At 36.6% G+C, this 21,913-nt stretch overlaps 1 protein-coding gene across 4 annotated transcripts; it reads right to left on the reverse strand.

Annotated features, from left to right (window-relative positions):
- Window positions 1-1,457: 1,457 nt before the first annotated feature.
- Window positions 1,458-21,677, reverse strand: PDC (phosducin). Of its 4 annotated transcripts, XM_012444652.2 has the most exons (5): window positions 21,575-21,648; window positions 12,455-12,557; window positions 7,368-7,452; window positions 4,340-4,491; window positions 1,458-2,393 (listed from the first exon to the last, which is right to left on the reverse strand). In XM_012444652.2, the coding sequence occupies exons 3-5, from the start codon at window positions 7,426-7,428 to the stop codon at window positions 1,869-1,871; spliced, it is 738 nt and encodes a 245-aa protein (XP_012300075.1). In that variant the 5' UTR covers window positions 7,429-7,452; window positions 12,455-12,557; window positions 21,575-21,648; the 3' UTR covers window positions 1,458-1,868. The 4 variants fall into 4 exon arrangements, with proteins under 4 accessions (XP_012300075.1, XP_012300074.1, XP_064226639.1 ...); XM_012444651.2 differs by lacking the exon at window positions 12,455-12,557 and having other exon boundaries at window positions 21,575-21,677; XM_064370569.1 differs by lacking the exons at window positions 12,455-12,557; window positions 21,575-21,648 and adding an exon at window positions 8,969-9,762.
- Between the last annotated feature and the right edge of the window lie 236 nt (window positions 21,678-21,913).

A 21,913-nucleotide genomic window follows, 5' to 3' on the forward strand; every position in this document is an offset into this window, starting at 1 on the left:
TGGAGTGAGATAAAAAAAAATGGAACTGAGGAATAAAGATGGTGACTTTAGATACCTCTTTTGAGAGACATGATTGTAAAGGGAAGCAGAGAAGTGAGTGACAGCTGGAAAATTTAAGTTACAGGTGGGCATATTTTAAACAGTGGACAATTTAAAAATTCACATATAAGCCAATATAAATAATACAACCTAGAGAAGGAAGAAAGAGATGATGCGGCGGGCAGGGGGCGGGGGGTCAAAATTTCAGGAGAAATATTTACTATGTGGATAAAAAGAGTAGGATTCATAGCACAGTTTGATGAATTGGCATTAGAATGGACACTTCTTCCATTATGACATCAGTAGAAACGTGTTTACTTCATTTGTCCATTTTAGATCTGGTGATGGAAAGATGAAGTAGGTCTCATCTGGTATCTCCTATTTTCTCAATGAAGTATGAGTAAGATGAAATGTTTCAAGTGGAGGAAAGTGATATAAAAGGTTTACGGAAAGGAGAGAAGCTATAACAGTAGTCATTCAGGAGAGTGAAAAGTAGATTTTGTGGCAAATGTCTGATTTCAATATTGGGCTGTCACAGGAAAATGTGCTATCCTGCTTTAAACATGTTCTCACAGGGAGCCCCTTTCTGGGTACTTATCAAGTACGATATCTTTAATTGTAGCCCATATATGTCAGCTCTCACTCATCATTATTTCTCTACTGTGATTCAGACACGTAGGGATTTCTTTTATCTTGCTCTTCATCTCATTGTTCATTTAAGAACATTTTAGCCTGGGTGTAGTGGCTCACATTTGTAATCCCCACACTCTGGGAGGCCGAGACGGGAGGATCATGAGGTCAGGAGTTTGAGACCAGCCTGGCCAACATAGTGAAACCCCATCTCTACTAAAAATACAAAAATTAGCCAGGTGTAGTGGCAGATGCCTGTAATCCCAGCTACTCGGGAGACTGAGGTGGAAGAATCGCTTGAACCTGGGAGGCAAAGGTTGCAGTGAGCCGAGATTGTGCCACTGCACTCCAGCTGGCAGCTCGGGCGACAGTGAGAGACTGTGTCTCCAAAATGTTTTGGTGTTGGAGGAAAGACTTCCAAATGTTTTCAAGGGAAATAAAATTAGAACTTCCACTTCACTTCTCTGATTCTCTGTTTTACTGTTTATAAAATGGGAGTAATACTATCTAGGTACAGATTTGTGGTTAAGAATTGGAGATGATAGGTATAAAATACTGGCCCGTAGTAGGCAATCAGCAAATGAATATTGTAATTTTATTGCCCCTAAATATTATTATTCTACCCAGAGAATAAAAAGATCTTGCTTCCTTTCTTAAATACCACTTTAACTTGGCACAGCGATCTAAGTTTCTTTGGTTGGAATGTAAGATATTTTACTGAATGATGTTTTGTATTTTGGGCTTCATGATGTTTTAGGGCCTTGGTAATGTAACACTTGAGAAAGAATAGACTTCAAATAGAAAATTTATTTCCTCATGAGATTTATTTTTATTACACAAATACAATGATAATTAATAATTAATTTGGAAAGCCCAAATAAAAATAACAGTGAGGAGGAAACATGGAGTAAAAAAGCCAAAACATAACTTGAAAGGGATTTTTGAAAAATGTCATAATGTTATCCACATTCTCTTTGTCTACTAATAATGTTGCTGAAGACAACTGTCTTTTGTAGTGAAGCATTGTATCAATTTGAATAACTAATACTAAGAAATGCTAATAGCTCAATTGTTGCATCAATCATTTTTGTCAAATTAACAGCCATGCCCATATTGTGTTCACTAAAGCAATATGGATACTACCAAAACCATCATCCAATGCCTAAAGGATAAACAGGAGGTATTGACATAGTGATTCTTTATTCAGTATCTTCTTCTATTTCGGTATGCTCTAGGTCATGTACCTCTCTTTCAGGTAGTAACCCATATTCATTTAAGAAAGACTCCACATCCCCAGCAAAAAATTCTTCAGCAAACTGTTCAGCAACACTAATAAAATTGCTTATGAGTTCCCCACCTTTATAGACGAGCAATGTGGGAAGTACATCCAAGGAAAAGCGGTCCCCAGCACCTGTATTCGAAGCTTTTATTTTACAAAACTTAACTATAGGGTATTCTGCTGCAAGGCATGTTAAACTATCATTTAGAGCATCACAGCCCTTAATACCATCTTCATAAATGTGAACAACGATTGTGGTGATCTTCTGTTCCTTTTCAATTGTTTCCAGGAATTGCTCTCCAGTTTCCAGCTCATACACAAACCCGTATCTAGGCCCAAAACTCAGCTTCTGGTGCATATCCTGCATACACTGTCTACGGTATTTACGAAGGCAGTTTTCATCCTCTTTCTCTTTATGAATTAGTTCATATTCTTGAATGCTCATCTGAGAATAGATTAAGGAAATGATAGAAATTATTCAGTCAGAAATTTTATTCCAAGCCCATTCTCAACCGAAGGAGTTTACTTTTGCTGTTTTCTCTGCCTGGACCTTTTATTCCTGATGTGCCTTTCTCTTTCACCTCATTCAAGCTTTTGTTTAAATGTCACCTTCCTTGATTACCTTAAAAAGTCCCCATCTCACACTCTCCATTCTTTATACTGGTTTATTTTCTTTATAGCAATAAACACTATTATGTCTTAAAACATAACTGATTTTTTTGGAATATGTGGGATGGAATTCAAGCAAGACAGTGTTTCTTATCATTTGGAGTTCATCAGATCATCCAAGAGGTTAATTGCTGGACCAGCAGCATTAGCATCACACCCTAGGTTTACTGAATTAGAACCTATAAGGGTGAAGCTAAGTAATCCATATTTTAACAAGCCCTCCAGGTTATTATTATTCACTAGTTTAGGCTAAAGTAAGAAAAGACCTAAATTCCATGTTCTAAGACAGCTACTTTTCATTGCAGTTGGAATATAAAGTTACCTACAGGCCCTTTCATAATAGCTAATCCATTACTAATGTATTCCATAGAATATTAAGTACCCATTCCCCCAATCAAAAAGGAAAACAGGTATAAAGGAACAATGGGACATAGTGTGATTGATAGATGTGGAGCAGCTCAGAACCATGGAAGTTAGATGGTTCCCATGTGGGATCATCTGCTGCCTCCTTATCATCATGTAACCTCTCAAACAGCAAATGCTATCAATTTTTAAAGTAGAAGAGAATTGAGAAGACATGAAACTAATGTTTATAAAAAACCTACTGGGTGTTGAGCACTTCCCATAGATTATGTTATTTAATCCTTACAAATAACCTCTTCGATAGGTATTATTAGTGTTATTTTACAGAAGACACTGAGATTTAGGTTAAATAAAAGTTTATGATGCTTTCATTACTTCTTTCTCTTATTTCTGTTTCTTATATTTGTTTCCCTAATGTCGTCATTCTTTTCCTTATCATATTTTTTTCTGTTTTAAGATTATTGTTCCAGGATGGGTGTGGGGACTCATGCCTGTAATCCCAGCACTTTGGGAGGCAGAGGAGGGGGATTGTTTGAGTCCAGGAGAAGAGACTGGGCAACGTGGTGAAACTCCATCTCTACAAAAAATACAAAAAATAGCCGGGCGTGGTAGCGCGTGCCTGTAATCCCAGCTACTTGGGAGGCTGAGGCAGGAGAATCACTTGAATCCAGGAGGCAGAGGTTGCAGTGAGCCAAGATCGTGCCACTGCACTCCAGCTGGGGTGACAGAGTGAGACTTTGTCTCAAAATAGTAATAGTAATAATAATAATATTCTCCCAATTTAGTTTTAACCCTAAAAATTCCTAATGTTTCATATAATTCTTAAGTTGCTGCCATAGTTCTGTTAATTTAACAGACCAGACCATACAAATCTGACTTGACGATGTGTTTGAGCATTTGTATGAAAAGTTGTTTTAGCCACATATTCAGACATATGGATATGTACACATTCAGATACATTTTCAAAGTTTAACCTTAGCATAAAATTTTTAATAATGAGTATGTGTCACATTTTCATAGTATTTTATGTGTTTCAAAATACTTTTAAATTTATTTTTTCTTCACATCTCTTCAAAACAAATGGAGCAGGTTTGTTACAATTCCCCAGATGGAATTCTCTGTATTTCACTTTCTCATATTGTGAAACTATCTCTAAGTCAACTCATGTATTTGTAACTAATTCTTTTCATAACTGTATGTGTTCTTAGTATGGAATGCCACAATAGGCATTCACTTCATTTCCATTTTTTGCCAGCATAAACAATATTGCAATCAATATATTTTTAATAATCTAAAGTGATTATTTAGATTAGAAAACACATTGTAAATTATTTATTACTGATTTTTGTATTATCTTACCTTTCTGCTGACTCGTTCCTTTGAATCTTTGCTGTTCCTACACTGAGGAGAAGACATTTGCCTGAGAATCTCCTTCTTGCTAGGTGGAACTGAATCACTGTCTTCACTCTCTAATTTAAACTTTCTCCAATCATTTATTACTCCTTTGGGTCCTGGAATGAAATTACAAATAAATTGTTTCCCCTTTTATTTTCAAAAGGACTATTAGCATAATTGAAACTTGTGTAAGTATTGCCATGGGAATAAACTTATTATCTCCTGCATCAGAAAAAAAAAATCTTGTTTGGACTATAAATTTCTGACTGCCCTGCTCATAAAAATATGCTCCCACATTAATCTTGTTAAATGGGTTTTGGTGAGGAATCTTTCAGAAACATTTGCACTAATGAAAATATAAATTATGCACTTTGAACTACTGGCAAAAGGTTGGGGTTAGTATATTTAAATATTAGAGTCTAAGGAGGATACTAGAATTTTGGAAAAAATAGTACTTTTATTACCTAAGAAAAAAACTTCAGCAACAAACTAAAATTGGCATTACAGTATTAAGAAAGGAAACTCAGCATGTTGGGGAAACAAGAATAACAATAGTATGTAAATGACAACTGGTGAGCAGGGGGCCTGACCTCAACAAAACTACAATGTCTTTAAGAAAATGATTACGTAACCATCCCATTTTTCTAAGATTCTAGGAGTCTTTTACAAACATAGAAAGAATAGGATTGGCAGATTTTTTTTTTTTTTTTTTGAGATGGAGTCTTACTGTTGCCCAGGCTGGAGTGATTTCGGCTCACTGCAACCTCCACCTCCTGGGTTCAAGTGCTTCCCCTGTCTGTGCCACCACACTCTGCTAATTTTTGTATTTTTAGTGGAGATGGGGTTTCACTATGTTGGCCAGGCTGGTCTCAAACTGCTGACCTCAAGTAATCTGCCTACCTCAGCCTCCCAAACTGTTGGGATTACAGGTGTGAGCCACTGTGCCTGGCCAGTTGGCAGATTTAAGAAAAACTAATTAAATAAAGGATGATTCAACTGGAATTCTGATATTCAGTTGACCTGATGACTAATAGCATTATTCATTTAAGAAGGTCTTAAATTCTTTAAAACAAGGAATATTAAACCTACTATCCTTCACTAAAGCTTAGCTATATCCACACCTTTAATGTCATATTCTATATAATATTCTATATGTGGATGTATTCTTTCTTTCTCCTCCATATTGCCTAATAATTTTTGTTTTATATATATGATACATATTTAATATAAATTCATCATGAATGTATTATATTATATGCAGGCAATCAAAGATTTTTCTGTACATATATAGTGTTCATATCAATATTTTTAGATATGTTTTATGTATATACAAAATATACATGTGTGTATGTTTGTTTAAAGAAATAGACTCCATTTTGCTCCTGGTTTCTACAAATGGTGGTGTATTAAACACATTTTTCCTTACCTTGCTTTATCTGTTTCATACTATATCTTGGAGATTTTTTTGGTATACACACGAAGAGGTTCTTCCTTTAGAAAATTTGGAAAATGGAGGCATGCTGTTCCATTGTGTAGATGTACATAATTTACTTAAATAGTTTCATAGTGATCTATATTGTTTGTTTCTACATTTTTTTCTATGACATATGATGCTGAGTGAAGAATCTTGTGCATACGTTTTAAAGGAATCTGTGCAGGTATATTTATGGTTATATAAGTACAATTCCTTGGTCAAAGGGCATATACATTACTAATTTTGATATTGTGAGGCTGCCCCTATGGAGATTGTACCAACTTACACTGCTATCAACAATGCATGAGGGTGCCAAGAATGTGTTATTAAACTTACTTACTTTCATTAAGGTTTTTTGTGTTACTTTTTTCTTTTTCTTTTTTCCCCCATGATCTGTCCTATCTTTTGCTCATTGTTCTAGTTAGTAATTGGTTTCTTTTCTACTGATTTGTAGGAGCTCTTAATATATATTAGGAAACGAACACTATCGATTGAGTTGCCAGTGTTTTTACTCAATTTGTTAAATGTTTTTTGACTTTTGTTCCCGGTGACCTTTACCAGACAGCAGATATTTCCTTCCTTTTTTCCGCTGTCTTCCACTTTCCCTTCTTCCCTCCCTCCATCCCTTCATCCATCATCCTTTCTTCCTTTTTATAATTGAACTTACCAACCTCTCCTTTAATGGTCTTTTTGTCGTTGTTGTTGTTGTTTGTCATACTTAGGAAAGTATTCCTCACATTGCTATTATAAAATCAATCACACATTTTAACTAGTACTTGTATGAATTCTTTCAAACTTCTGGCTAAATTTGATGGTTCAACCCAAATTAAAAGAGATAGGAAATTACCATTCAAATAAGATTGAATAGAGTTAAATGTGAATTTTTAACTTTAAATCATGATATTTAAGTTTTAAATTCTTAGGAGTAGCATATAGAGAGCCAAACATAATTTAACAGATTAAGAAAACAGACTCTGGATAAAATAAAATTTTAGGTTTTCTGGAGGAATACTGAAATTTATTTAGTCAAAAAAATAAAGGGAATATGTTATCATTCCCTTTATTTTTTTAGATTCAAAAAAATATTTATTCAAAAGATTAAAGGGAATATCTTATCATTCCCTTTATATTTTTAGATTCAAAAAAATTAAAATTAAAGGCCATTTATTTACCTTTGGTCTAATATTATTTACAATGAAAGTTTGTAGTGAGGGTGGGGTACAATCAAGAGAGAGCGAAGTGGCTTAATTCTAGCGTAGACAAGAGGTCTTGTGATAGTTGGGCAGCAATAAATTATCAATAATTAGTGTTTTTTTTCCTCTATACCTCTAAATAAAACTGTTAGGAATTATTTGATTTCAAAAATTAATTTGCCCACTCAAATATTTTTTAAATTAGTCTAAAAATTTATATAAAGATATTACTTAATGTACATACTGAATAGTGTCAATAAGAACAATAGATATTGCCAGATTTAATTCTAATTTAATGATTATTTTTTCTTCTAGTTTTGCTTGCCTGTATGTGTAGCCTGTCCTTCAAAGTCTTCCTCCAAACTTAGGCTTTTGGCTTCTTCCATTTCAGGGATTGGATTTGATATAATCTATAGATGGAACAAAGAAATAATAATGACAGATAAATTCCAGGATGTGCATACATACATATATAAATATGCATATACCTATATATTTCAATACATACATATATACACATATATAGGTATATGCATATTTATAGCCTCCTGCTGCCAGATTCCATAGTAAGCTAAAGATAACCAGTAAATGATAAAGTATTTAGAATGTTTCTGCCTGCAGTGTAAAAGGACATTAACATGTGTTATTAAAGATGTCTGGACTTAAGGATTTTATATAATTCATAATTTGTCTTGTTTTAACTCAAGCCATCCAGTTAAGTCTGTGTGGTTAGTGAACATTATTTATTACTGATTTTCCTAATTTCATAATATATGAAATTTGAATATATAAGAAGTAATGTTATTTATTTCATATAATATAAAATAAAATTATTAATAATGATATACTTGCTATGAACACTCACTGTGTGTCAGGAATTGTTTAAATTATTTTATCCGTCAAAACTCATTTAATTCTCACATAGTCATATGTGGTAGGGACAATTGTTAGTGGCATGTTATAACCAAGGAAGCTGAAGGGCAGGGAGTTTAAGTTACTTGCCCAAGATTACACAGTAAGTGGTGGAGCAAAGATTTGAACCTAGATTATTTGACTTTGGAGCCAACTGTTAATCATTATGCCATTTTGGAAATTAACATACCATTCAAACAAGATTCAATAGAGTCATTTTTCTCAGTATGATTTGGCAAATCTAATCTTTGAATTGGCATTAAAGAATGATGGTCTAGGCCAGGGTCAGTGGCTCATGCCTGCAATCCCAGCACTTTGGGAGGCTGAGGCGGGCAGATCACAAGGTCAAGAAATTGAGACCATCCTGGCCAACATGGTGAAACCCCATCTCTACTAAAATACAAAAATTAGCTGGGCGTGGTTGTGCACACCTGTAGTCCCAGCTACTTGGGAGGCTGAGGCAGGAGAATTGCTCTAACCTGGGAGCGGAGGCTGCAGTGAGCTGAGATCATGCCACTGCACTCTAGCCTAGTGCCTGGCAACAGAGTGAGACTCTGTCTCAAAAAAAAAAAAAAAAAGAATGATGGTGTAAGGAACACTATTCAATAGCATTTCTCCAGACCATGGAACAAATTTTCATGACAACAGTACCCACCAAGCAAATGCAAATAGCCAGTAGCTAAGCCTATGGTATTTCTTTTTAAAGTTTTTAGAGAGAGGGTCTAACTCTGTCATCCAGGCTTCATTCAGTGCAATGGTACAGTCATTTATTTGTTTGTTTGTTTATTTATTTATTTATTTTTATTATTTTTTTAAATTGTACTTTAGGTTCTGAGGTACATGTGTAGATCATGCAGGATTGTTGCATAGGTACACATGTGGTAATGTGGTTTCCTGCCTCCATCCCCCCATCACCTACATCTGGCATTTCTCCCTATGTTATCCCTCCCCAACCTTCCCAGTGTGTGATGCTCCCCTCCCTGTGTCCATGTATCCTCATTGTTCAACACTCACCTATGAGTGAGAACATGGGGTGTTTGATTTTCTGTTCTTGTGTCAGTTTGCTGAGAATGATGGTTTCCAGATTCATCCATGTCCCTTCAAAGGACATGAACTCATCGTTTTTTAATGGCTGCATAGTATTCCATGGTGTATATGTGCCACATTTTCCTTGTCCAGTCTATCATCGATGGGCATTTGGGTTGGTTCCAGGTCTTTGCTATTGTAAACAGTGCCACTATGAACATATGTGTGCATGTGCCTTTATAATAGAATGATTTATAATCCTTTGGGTATATACTCAGTAATGAGATTGCTGGGTCAAATGGAATTTCTATTTCTAGGTCCTTGAGGAAGTGCCACACTGTCCTCCACAATGGTTGAACTAGTTTACACTCCCACCCACAGTGTAAAAGTGTTCCTATTTCTCCACATCCTCTCCAGCATCTGTTGTCTCCAGATTTTTTAATGATTGCTATTCTAACTGGCATGAGGTGGTGTCTCAACGTGGTTTTGATTTGCATTTCTCTAATAATCAGTGATGATGAGCATTTTTTCATATGTTTGTTGGCCTCATATATGTCTTCTTTTGAAAAGTATCTGTTCATATCCTTCTCCCACTTTTGGATGGGTTTGTTTTTTTCTTGTAAATCTGTTTTAGTTCTTTGTAGATTCTGGATATTGGCCCTTTGTCAGATGGGTAGATTGCAAAAATTTTTCCCCATTCTGTTGGTTGCTGATTCATTCTAATGATTGTTTTTTTTGCTGTACAGAAGCTCTGGGGTTTAATTAGGTCCCATTTGTCTATTTTGGCTTTTGTTGCCAATGCTTTTGGTGTTTTGGTCATGAAGTCCTTGCCTATGCCTATGTCCTGAATGGTTTTGCCTAGGTTTTCTTCTAGGGTTTTTATGGTGTTAGGTTTTATGTTTAAGTCTTTAATCCATCTGGAGTTAATTTTAGTGTAAGGTGTCAGGAAGGGGTCCAGTTTCTGCTTTCTGCACATGGCTAACCAGTTTTCCCAACACTATTTATTAAACAGGGAATCTTTTCCCCATTGCTTGTTTTTGTCAGGTTTGTCAAAGATCAGATGGTTGTGTTTGGTATGTTTTTGGAGTGGCTGGTACTGGTTGTTCCTTTCCTTGTTTGGTGCTTCTTTCAGGAGCTCTTGTAAGTCAGGCCTGGTGGTGACGAAATCTCTCAGCAAGTGCTTGTCCATAAAGGATTTTCTTTCTTCTTTGCTTTCGAAGCTTAGTTTGGCTGGATGTGAAATTCTAGGTTGAAAGTTCTTTCCTTTAAGGATGTTGAATATTGGCCCCCACTCTCTTCTGGCTTGTAGGGTTTCTGCCAAGAGATACCCTGTGAGTCTGATAGGCTTCCCTTTGTGGTTAGCCCGACCTTTTTCTCTGGCTGCCCTTAGCATTTTTTCCTTCATTTCAACCCTGGTGAATCTGACGATTATGTGCCTTGGGGTTGCTCTTCTTGAGGAATATCTTTGTGGTGGTCTCTATATTTCCTGGACTTAAATATTGGCCTGCCTTGCTAGGTTGGGGAAGTTCTCCTGGATAATATCCTGAAGAGTGTTTTTCCAGCTTGGATTCATTCTCTCCGTCACATTCAGGTACACCTATCAAACGTAGATTAGGTCTTTTCACATAATCCCATATTTCTTAGAGGCTTTGTTCATTTCTTTTCATTCTTTTTTCTCTATTCTTGCCTTCTTGTTTTATTTCATTGAGTTGATCTTCAATCTCTGATATCCTTTCTTCTGCTTGGTCAATTCGGCTATTGAAACTTGTGTATGCTTCATGAAGTTCTCGTGCTGTTTTTCGGCTCCATCAAGTCATTTATATTCTTCTCTAAGCTGTTTATTCTCATTAGCATCTCATCTAACCTTTTTTCTATGTTCTTAGTTTCTTTGCATTGGGTTAGCACATGTTCTTTTAGCTCTGAGAAGTTTGTTATTATCCACCTTCTGAAGCCTGTTTCTGTCCATTCATCAGATTCATTCTCCATCCATCTTTGATCCCTAGCTGGTGAGGAGTTGTGATCCCTTGGAGAAGGAGAGGCGTTCTGGTTTTTGGTGTTTTCATCCTTTTTGCAGTGGTTTCTTCCCATCTTAGTGGTTTTATCTACCTGTGGTCTTTGTAGTTGGTGACTTTCGGATGGGGTCTCTAAGTGGACATCCTTTTTGTTGATGTTGAAGCTATTTCTTTCTGCTTCTTAGTTTTCCTTCTAACAGTCCAGCCCCTCTGCTGCAGGACCGCTGGAGGTCCACTCCAGACCCCACTTTTCTGGGGATCACCTGTGGGGGCTGCAGAACAGCAAGGGTTGCTACTGGTTTCTTCCTCTGCTATTCTTGTCCCAGAAGGGTACCTGCCAGATGTCGGCCTGAGCTGTCCTTTATGAGGTGTCTCTTTGGGCATACGGGGTCAGGGAGTTGCTTGAGGAGACAGTCTTTCCCTTATAGGAGCTCAGATGCTGTGCTGGGCGCTCCACCATTCCGTGCAGAGCTACCCCGCACGGAGTAGTCTAGTCACAGTCTGCTAGCAGAGGCGTTGCTGAGCTGCGGCGCCAAAGGGCCGCCCAGACTGGTGTGAGTTTCTGCGCAGACGCGGCACTGGCTGAAACCGCCATGCTGAAAACTCGTCGCGCTTTTCGGCCCGGGAATCTCCTGGTCTGTGGGCCGTGAAAACTTGTTTGGAAATGTGGTGAGCACTCACCCTCTGCGCTGTTCTTGCTGGGAACTGCACTCCGGAGCTGTTCCTGTTCGGCTGTCGTGGATCTCCTCCAATGGTACAGTCTTAGCTCACTGTACCGGCAAACTCTTGGGCTCAAGTGATCTTCCCACCTCAGCATCCTGAGTGGCGGGGACTACAGGTGTGTGACATTATGCCCTGCTAAGTATTTTTAATTTTTTGCTATGTTGCCCAGGCTAGTGTTGAACTCCTGACCTCAAGAGATCCTCCCACCTTGGCCTCTCAAAGTGCTGGGATTATAGGAGTGAGCCACCACACCCTGTCAGTTACAGTATTTTTGAGAGGCTAAAATAGAAAAATCACTAAAAGCACTTGGATTTTTATTCATATGAAACTCCATGGTGCCCTCATGTAGAATCTCTTCTTTAATTCTATCTGGTTCACACTCTCAAACCCATTTCCTTGTTTAGCTTTGGGCCATCTGGAAAACTCAGTTATTATACATGCTAACATATTCTCTCGGGTGTCCAGATAGTTGTGATTTTCCTGAAGTTTTCAAGTCAGGGAGGACATACCAATAATAGATAAACTATCTTCTTTTTATGCTTTATTATTTCACTTTTTTTGCTTTGCCTTTTTCTTTTGAAGTCAGTTTTAAGTACTAATATCGCACAGTTTATACTTTGAAACTCATCTTAGTTTTCTGTAGATTTACACTTCAATCCCACATTTGGTTTCTTTGGTGTCTTCCCAAGGCACAGGGTAGTAAGACAGAACCTTCTCTTGATTTCTCTTTTGCCTTTACCTTTGGTCTCAACACCTGGACTGGTTCTGCAATTTTGTTTCTCTTTTTGCAATCCCTATCCAGAATCACTGGAGGTCAAATGTCTTTGCCAACTTGATTTTTTCTATTTGAACAAGAAAAGACTGTCAAGGGAAAGCCAATCAATTTTACAATATTTAGGTAAGTATAAATACAATAAAGAATTATATTTTAATGGCTTTAGTAATTTAAAAGCATAATGGAAAGTGGAAATAAGTAAAAACTACTGGACAAAAACCCATTTTATTACTGCAACTATTTAAAAATAAATTTTACATCTCAAAAAACATGAAAATTTTTGAAGAAAACTACAGAACAAAGAAATGGAAATTTATTTGGTAATTTCAATAGCTCTTCAGTTCCCAGAAAAATAGAGACTCAATCCAGTCTCTTTACTTTTTAAGACTGGATTGTTAATTTGTGGTAGCTCCTATTCTCAGTAAATATACATAACTCTTAGAAAATCTAAAAATAATTTTATTTCAAATGCTGAAGGCACAGGGTACAGCTTTCTTCTTGACTTGCTTGTTGTTTACCTAGTTGACAATCTACTGGGAAAAGGAAATGCCTTTTTCAGAAAAGGCTTTCACCAATTTCAAGGAATCCCTTTATGAAAAGATAATCCAGTTACTTAAGGCAAAACTTATTTGTTGATTGGATTAATATATGTTGAGAATAGACTAATGCTAGGCATTTCCTGGGCTCTGAATCACATGAAGAACAAAACTCTTCCAGTATGGTGCTCGCTAGTACTAAGTACTGGGTTGCCTGTTTAAGTAAAGGACAGAGTCCATCCTTACCTAATGCCTCCATTTGAGTTAGAGTACAAGGATTGGCAAAATTTGTTAGTCTTTACTGCCAGGGAAGCAGTGAACAGATTGAAAGAAAACTATTAAGACATGAGTGTGTTTGTTTGCACTGCATGAAGCACCTAGAGGAAGACACAAGTAGATTATTATTAGCTATTAATAGGTTTCATCTACCTTCCTATTAATTAACGGTCACCAACTCACTCTGGGGTTTTCTGATTATCCCAAAAAAAACTTATCCTCTTCAAAATGTACATTAGCATTATACAAGTAATTATTTTTTGCCTCTTTCAGACAGCATCTCGCTCTGTTGCCCAGGCTGGAGTGCAGTGGCATAATCTCCACTCACTGCAACTTCCGCCTCCTAGGTTCAAGGATTCTCATGCCTCAGCCTTCTAACTAGCTGCGATTATAGGCATAGTCACCACACCTGGCTATTTTTGTATTTTTAGTAGAGATGGGGTTTCACCATGTTGTCCAGGTTGGTCTCGATCTCCTGACCTCAAGTGAACTGCCCACCTTCGCCTCCCAAAGTGCTGGGATTACAGCGTGAGCCAACTGGCTGATACAAGTAATGTAATTGGAATATTTGCAAAGTGCTTAGATCTCAGCACATAGTAACTGTTTTGTGAGTCTGTTAAATAAATTAAAAATATATCTTTTGCATATGTACATACAATGTGTCAGCCATTTAGAAATATGATCAACATTTGGTTTACAATGATATTATTTCATGGTTAAAAAATTCCATGTCTACTTTAGGCTGAAACATTTAAAATTATGATAGGATTATTACAGGGTTTTGGGTAAGCACGTCTTTGTGTGATTGGAAATTGGTAATAAAGTAAGGCAAGAAGACAGAAGGTAAAAATCTTACCTTCACCAAGATTTGCTTTGGTTCAAAAGAATTCCACATCGCATAATTATAAAAATATGTGATTTTGTATGTTTTTTATTTTAAATAGTTATAATACTGTTACAGTGAAAATCTGTGTTAAGTAAAATTGTATATGGATGACCTTTTTTTATTGAGTCGGAGTTTCGCTCGTTACCCAGGCTGGAGTGCAATGGCGCAATCTCGGCTCACCGCAACCTCCGCCTCCTGGGTTCAGGCAATTCTCCTGCCTCAGCCTCCTGAGTAGCTGGGATTACAGGCACGCGCCACCATGCCCAGCTAATTTTTGTATTTTTAGTAGAGATGGGGTTTCACCATGTTGACCAGGATGGTCTTGATCCCTTGATCTCGTGATCCACCCGCCTTGGCCTCCCAAAGTGCTGGGATTACAGGCTTGAGCCACCACGCCTGGCCATGGATGACCTTTGACAGAATAACCTGCACTTAAAATAATATTATCACTCTCTTCAAGAGTAATACTGAAATTTAATATTGGTGAGAAATACAGCTTAAAATAGAATTTTAGCAAGTTAGGGTTTTATTTTACTCTTAATTTAGGATTTTAATATTTTTAAATAATAGCTTATATAGGATAACACTTCTCAAACTTTGTCCTCAAAATTCTAACACCTCCCAACTATGGTTTAGTAATTACCAAGAAATAAAATGAGACAAATATAAATGGTCCTGCTTGTTTCTCCTGTTTCGCATAAGATAGCAATGATCTAGCATAGAAAGAAAGTGAGTAAAATTTTTAAACATTAGTTTTAAAAGGGTTAAAAAAAAATCTACCCCTAAACATTTCATTCATCATTATCCTTAGTTACTTCAAATCTGTTTAATCTAATCAGAATATCTAGTTTTAAATTGACTTGTAGATTCTTAGTACTGCTTAAGAAGAGCTTTGCTTTCTTTTTCTTTTCTTCTCTTTTGGAGACGAAGTTTCGGTCTTGTTGCCAGGGCTGGAGTGCAATAGCGCCATCTCAGCTCACCAAGACCTCTGCCTCTGAGGTTCAAGGGATTCTCCTGCCTCAGCCTCGCGAGTAGCTGGGATTACAGGCATGTGCCACCACGCCCGGCTAGAGCTTTGCTTTCAAGACTAGCTATTGTAGTTTATTGGCAGATTTTCAAATAGTTGGGATTATCTAATCACTCTGTGATACAGACTGACTTCTCTCCTAGCATCCACAACAACTTATAGTGTTTATTTTTACATGTTTTTCTCCACTATTGTAAATTCTTTGAGGACGGAGGCAAGTTTTTATTTGTTGTCGCACTTCTTATAATTGTTTCATATGTTGTAAATAATTCATAAATGACAGCAGTAAATTTTAAGGAAGCTACTATGTGCTGCGTACTCTAGACACTGTTTTCAAATTTTTTAAATTTTTATTTTAATTTGAGATAGAGTCTTGCCCTGTCACTCAGGCTGGAGTGCAGTGGCGCAATCTCAGCTCACTGCAACCTCCACCTCCTGGGTTCAAGTGATTGTCCTGCCTCAGCCTCCCAAGTAGCTGGCACTACAGGCATGTGCCACCAAACCCAGCTAATTTTTTTGTATTTTTAGTATAGATGGGGTTTCACTGTCTTAGCCAGGATGGTCTTGATTTCCTGACCTCATGATCTGCTTGCCTCGGCCTCCCAAAGTGCTGGGATTACAGACGTGAGCCACTGTGCCCGTCCAAATTCAGAAATCTTTAAGATCAATTTCTAAAATAAGTCTGTTTCTTAAGCCTCTCATGATCTAGCCCAAGTTTTGTATAAAATACCAGTTTGTGGCTTATGTTTGAAAACTAAAACTTCAGTCTCTCAAACTTTCTGCCACTCATCTATTTGTCAGAAGTCACAAATAAGCACAGTTGCCAGGTGCCTTTGTCTGCTTGGGCTGCTATAACAAAATATAGACTGTGTGGCTTAATAAACAGAAGCTAACTTTCTCATAGTTCCAGAGGCTAAAAGCTTCATATCAAGATCTAGTAAGACTGGTTTCTGGTGCAGGCCTTCTTCCTGGATCAAAGATGGCTGCCTTCTCACTGTGTCCTCATATGACAGAGAGCAGGTTAGCTCTCTGGTATCTTGTAATCCTATGGGATCAGAGCCATACCCTTTGACCTCATATAACTTTAATTACTTTTACGAAGTCCCTATCTCCAAATACTGTTATATTGGAGGTTAGGGGCTCAATGTATAAATTTTGAGAGAATATAATTCAGTTCATGGCTCCTGGTTCTGACTTTTGCGAAGAATGACTTTACACAGATGCTGTCCACTATTTCTGTGTCTCCATAGCCTGCCTTTTATTTAATTTCTAAAGCTTTGAGCCTCTGGATTTTTCAGGGTTCCCCACCTACCCTTTAAAGTTGCAGTTAGGAAAATGAAGCATATCTAAAATAACTCTTTCTTTTTTTTGACTATTCACTAGTTCTTTCCATGCCTGTGGACCCCCAATCTCGGGATGCCACAGAACAGCCCACAAAAATATAGGCCAGTATTCCCCTGCATGTTAGGTAATGCAAATGTCAGTTATTTCTTTGGCCAGTTTCTGGCTTGTTTTGATGTCTAAGGAAAATATTAGTATTCTACACTAACTGCAGTAAAATCAAGGGTATTGCTCTAAAAAAGTGAATCAGAAGAGTGGTATACAGACATAGTATAGAGCATATGTACTCACTTTAGTCCAGGTTAGATCAAGTGGTAGAACATCTAAAAAAATATCATATGCAATATTTTCCACACAAAGAAAAAATATTTTTAGCATTTCAATAACTGTTATTATTCTTAGCAAACTAAAAGGGCAATGCTCAATAGAAGTAATCTATTTTGTTTAGAAGGGCTGAAGTTTAGGTAAATGTATCCTCATACCTTTTTTCTTTTTGCAAATTATGATGAAAGGTTTCACTGTCTTATTCTGATCCTAGTTTCCCCAAGTACAAAGTAAAGAAGTTAAACAGCAAAACATTAACTTATCTCTCTACCTATGGGATACCCGACATCTTTCCATGGATGTACATTTTGCTTCATTCTGTTGTTAGAAATCTACATTTGGTGTCTGGAGCTGTGCGCCACAGAGTGTCACACTGTATTCTGGTCACCCTTGCAGGGCTTTGTGTCGTACTTTTCTCTACCTCTGGAACCATACATCTCCTTACGTCTCTGCTTTCCTGTTTTTCAAGGTGACTGTGGGCTAATCTGATCAACTAAGCCAAGCGAATGTGCTCACCATGACAGATACATTAATGTGAAGTGTTTTAACCCCTGCCATGAGTATCTTCCCCAGTGTCATATTGGACACTATAGAAAGCAGTTCTGCCTTTTCTTTCTTACTAAAATAAACTTTCAGTGGGGAGCGTTTCATATCGGATAGGTTCGACAACACCATGCGAGATCATGGAAGTATTACTGGGCTTGTGGAGACCTTCAGTGTCTCTGAAATCATAAAGGTGGATCTAATTATTTTGGCCAAGCCATAATTTCCTCTTGTTCTACTCCATGCCCCTATTTTATTTAATGACCTTGAGAATAAGTATGAGATGTATTTAGGCTTTAATCAATAAAGAGGGGATTTGATGCCTCCTAACAATTTCTTGAATTATTCTCTGATTTATTTATATTTGTCTTTTCCTCAAAGGATTAATTAAGCCTCTTGTGACGGCGGGAATTATATATTACAATGCTTCCAATAGGCTGTATATCGTAGTGATTAGCACTTGGACAATGCGGATTCAGATACAGCTCAACCAATTGTTGGCTGTGTGACCTTGAGCAAATCACTAAAATTCTCTGTGGTTAAGCTTTCTCATCTGTAAAATTATAGTAGTTATAGTGTTTACTTCAAAAGGCCCATGAAGATTAAATGAATGAAATTATGCAAAGTCTACATTATTTGTACTAGACAATAGGTATTGAGTAAAGACTTGATAATTAGTAAATAATTAAAAGCTAAAAATACTAAAACCAAATATTTGAAATTAATAATGAACATAGTCAAACTAATATAAATTATATTTAGGAAATAACATATATATGCACTGTTTATGCCTAGTTAGCTTTCCTGCCCAAAGAATGTGTGTGTGTGTTTCTGTGTGTGTGCATGTGTGTACATAGTCACATGCATATTGCACGTTTTTTCTTAAATCTTTTATATTCTTCTATCTCGTTATTGGCTAAGATCCTTTATTGTAATATCTTGATTTATTTTTGGCAATGTTTGTTTGCCTCAAGGCATTTAGGAACATACAAAATAGAAAGGAGACTAATTTTGCGGTCATGAAACATAGGCTAAGAAAATGCACATGAGGCCGGGCACAGTGGCTAACACCTGTAATCCCAGCATGTTGGGAGGCCGAGGTGGGTGGATCACGAGGTCAAGAGATCGAGACCATGCTGGCCAACATGGTGAAACCCCGTCTCTACTAAAAATACAAAAATTAGCTGGGCATGGCGGCGCGCACCTATAGTCCCAAGTACTTGGGAGGCTGAGGCAGGAGAATTGCTTGAACCCTGGAGGCAGAGGTTGCAGTGAGCCGAGATCATGCCACTGCACTCCAGCCTGGGAGACAGAGCACAACTCTGTCTCAAAAAAAAAAAAAAAAGCCATGAAATTGCCCTGAAAAATAGTAAAAAGGCTTTCTGAAGGTGTATGCCTAAGTGAAAATGGTAATGATTATTTAATTTGAATGTAATATACTTGTTTTTCAATGAATTGTCTTCCCTACCTATGATTTTGCAGATCATAAGTGATTTTTTGTTTGATTTTCCTTTTTGCATTTATGTTGTAATGCTTTGCATATGTTTTTTGAATTTCATTTCTCTAACGGAGTAAGACAAAACTTAGGATTTTTGTTGCTACCTGCATTTATGTTAGTTGTTAATTTTGGGATAGATCAACTTTTACATTTTGTGGTATCATAATAAGCGTTTTCTTTAAAATTAAATTTTGAGATGCATGAGTGGAATATAGGACACATGGTCCTCAAAATGGCTATAACAAATTAGAAAATTGTTGGCAGTCAGCAAATGTTAGTTTTTCTTTCTTTTAAATATAAAACACTCGGCCGGGCGCGGTGGCTCACGCCTATAATCCCAGCACTTTGGGAGGCCGAGGCGGGTGGATCACGAGGTCAAGAGATCGAGACCATCCTGGTCAACATGGTGAAACCCCGTCTCTACTAAAAATACAAAAAAAAAAAAAATTAGCCGGGCACGGTGGCGCGTGCCTGTAATCCCAGCTACTCAGGAGGCTGAGGCAGGCGAATTGCCTGAACCCAGGAGGCGGAGGTTGCGGTGAGCCGAGATCGTGCCATCGCACTCCAGCCTGAGTAACAAGAGCGAAACTCTGTCTCAAAAAAAAAAAAAAAAAAAAAAAAAAATATATATATATATATAAAACACTCATCTTGATGCTATTGAAAATGTTCCTTACTTTATGCCTGATTTCCCCCCACCCCCAGTATCTAGATAGAGTTCATAACAACTTTGATAGAAAAACTATGATAGAAATTTTGATATAAGACACTGTAGAACAGATGTAATATTTCCTGTTTCTACCCTACTCAAACAGTTTTGCTTTTTCAACAAATGAGACCAGGTAGGGGAGTTGTAGGGAGCCTTTTAAACAATTTGTATGCTAGGAATGCATAGCAAACATCAATTTTCTATCTGTTATCCTGTATTATCAGTAAAAAAACTTACTCTGGGAATATGAGCTTTAAAAGTCATAACTGAATTCCTGCTCCTAGTGAAAAGACATCCACCTATCCAAGTTTGCTACTACAATGTACAGATATTCTTTTACTTGTTCTGGAGAAAATAGAATTGTTAGAAATTTATAACAGTTACTTTTTTTAGATATCTCTTTGTCTTATAAATATACATATTCCTGTACATATTGTTTGAATTACACTGCAGACATTATTATGAATGGTTCACTATAGTTTGATAATGACATATAATATCAAATCCATGTATAAACATAATATTTAGGCAGAAATTGTCACGATGAATTAGATGACCTCTAAAGTTTTAGCCTTGATCTAAAGTGATTCTATGTAGCACATATGATGGACAAATATATATTACATATATATTTATATATATATTTATATATATGTATATATTTATATTTATATATATATTTAAAATGGATGCTATAGTTAAATGCTATTTTTGTAGATAATAAAAATACTCCATTGCAAATCAATTACTGCACTCATTTTCATCATGCAAACTGTACGGTTTATTAGTAATAATAATAACCTCCATGTGAACAAAATAGAAAAAAATGTTAAAAGAAAATTTTTACCGAGTTTAACAAATATCAGCAAACTCTCAGTGTTCTTTTCTTTTAAAAACATTATTTCTCTTTCATTAAATTTCTAAAGTTACCTTTCGAAACAAACATTATTTCCACTTAAAAATTAAAAACCACCAACAAACCACAACAACATACTACTAAGCAAAAGCCTCAAAACATGCCTTAGCGCTGGACGAATATGGTAGTCCTCACTTATCTAAGGGTTTGCTTTCTCTGATTTCAGTTACCCTTGGTCAATCTCAGTCCAAAAATATTAAATGAAAAATTCCAGAAATAAACAATTTGCAAGTTTTAAATTGTGCAGTGCACTGAGTAGCTTGATGAAATCTCACATCATACTGCTCTGTGTGGCCTGGGACATGAGTCATCTCTTTGTCTACCATATCCACCCTGTATGCACTACGGTCTTGGTTATCAGATTGACTATTGCAGTGCTTGTGTTCAAGTAACCCTCATTTACTTAATAAAGTCCCAAAGAGCAAACATTACGATGCCAGCATATTATTATAATTGTTCCATTTTATTATTAGTTATTATTGTTAACCTCTGACTGTGTCTAATTTATAAATTAAACTTTATCACAGGTATGTATGTTTAGAAAAACACATAGTATACACAGGGTTCAGTTCTATCTACGGTTTTAGGCATCCAATGTGAGTCCTAGAACATATTCCTCTTGGATAAAGGGCAACTACTGCACTCCCTTTCACAACTTGGGAGCCAAATCTTCAAACATAAAGTGCAAGGAATTATCATTTATTCCCTTCAGTTCTCTCTTCAGTCAAAGGAAATTTAAAATTCCAAAATGAGTTATCCAGTCATGGTCTTATTTTAACAGTCTAGAATATCAGGCTCAAAATTGCATGTTTACTCTGAATCTTTATTAGTGAAGATGACTGGTGCAAATCACTTAAAGAGAGAAGGATACATAGTATTTAATTGTCTTTATAGTAGAGAAATCAATACTTTATGTGCTTTGAACTATTTTAAATTAATACAATAATATATAAACAGTGAATCATTATTTTTCCCCTAAGGTAAAATTTTTTAAATTATATGATCAAGAAGACTACTTGTGGACTCACAGTTTGGATCTCTGCCTGGTGTCCTTGTTCAGTGGGTGAGAATCCCTGTCTACTGAACTCCTCTTGAACTTCGGCAGGTTTAAGCTTAGATTTAAGATCCCTGGATATTGATGACCTTTGCGGAAATAGCTCTGAACAAGTAATAGGATTTAAAGAATTAGCAAGGCCTGTTGATTAATAATAGGGCAAAACCAAACAAACTAAGAGTAGTCAGTTTATAGTTTACAGAACACATCGAGTGGATGAGACAGGGGTTATTATGAATACTTGTTTATCACAGTAACATGAGTTGTATTCATTAGTCCCATAAACATCTATGAGCACCTACTTTATGTGAAA

This window comes from Aotus nancymaae, unplaced genomic scaffold (assembly GCF_030222135.1).
Source record: "Aotus nancymaae isolate 86718 unplaced genomic scaffold, 86718_ANA_hifiasm-v0.15.2.pri h1tg000108l, whole genome shotgun sequence".
Taxonomy (NCBI): Eukaryota; Metazoa; Chordata; class Mammalia; order Primates; family Aotidae; genus Aotus; species Aotus nancymaae.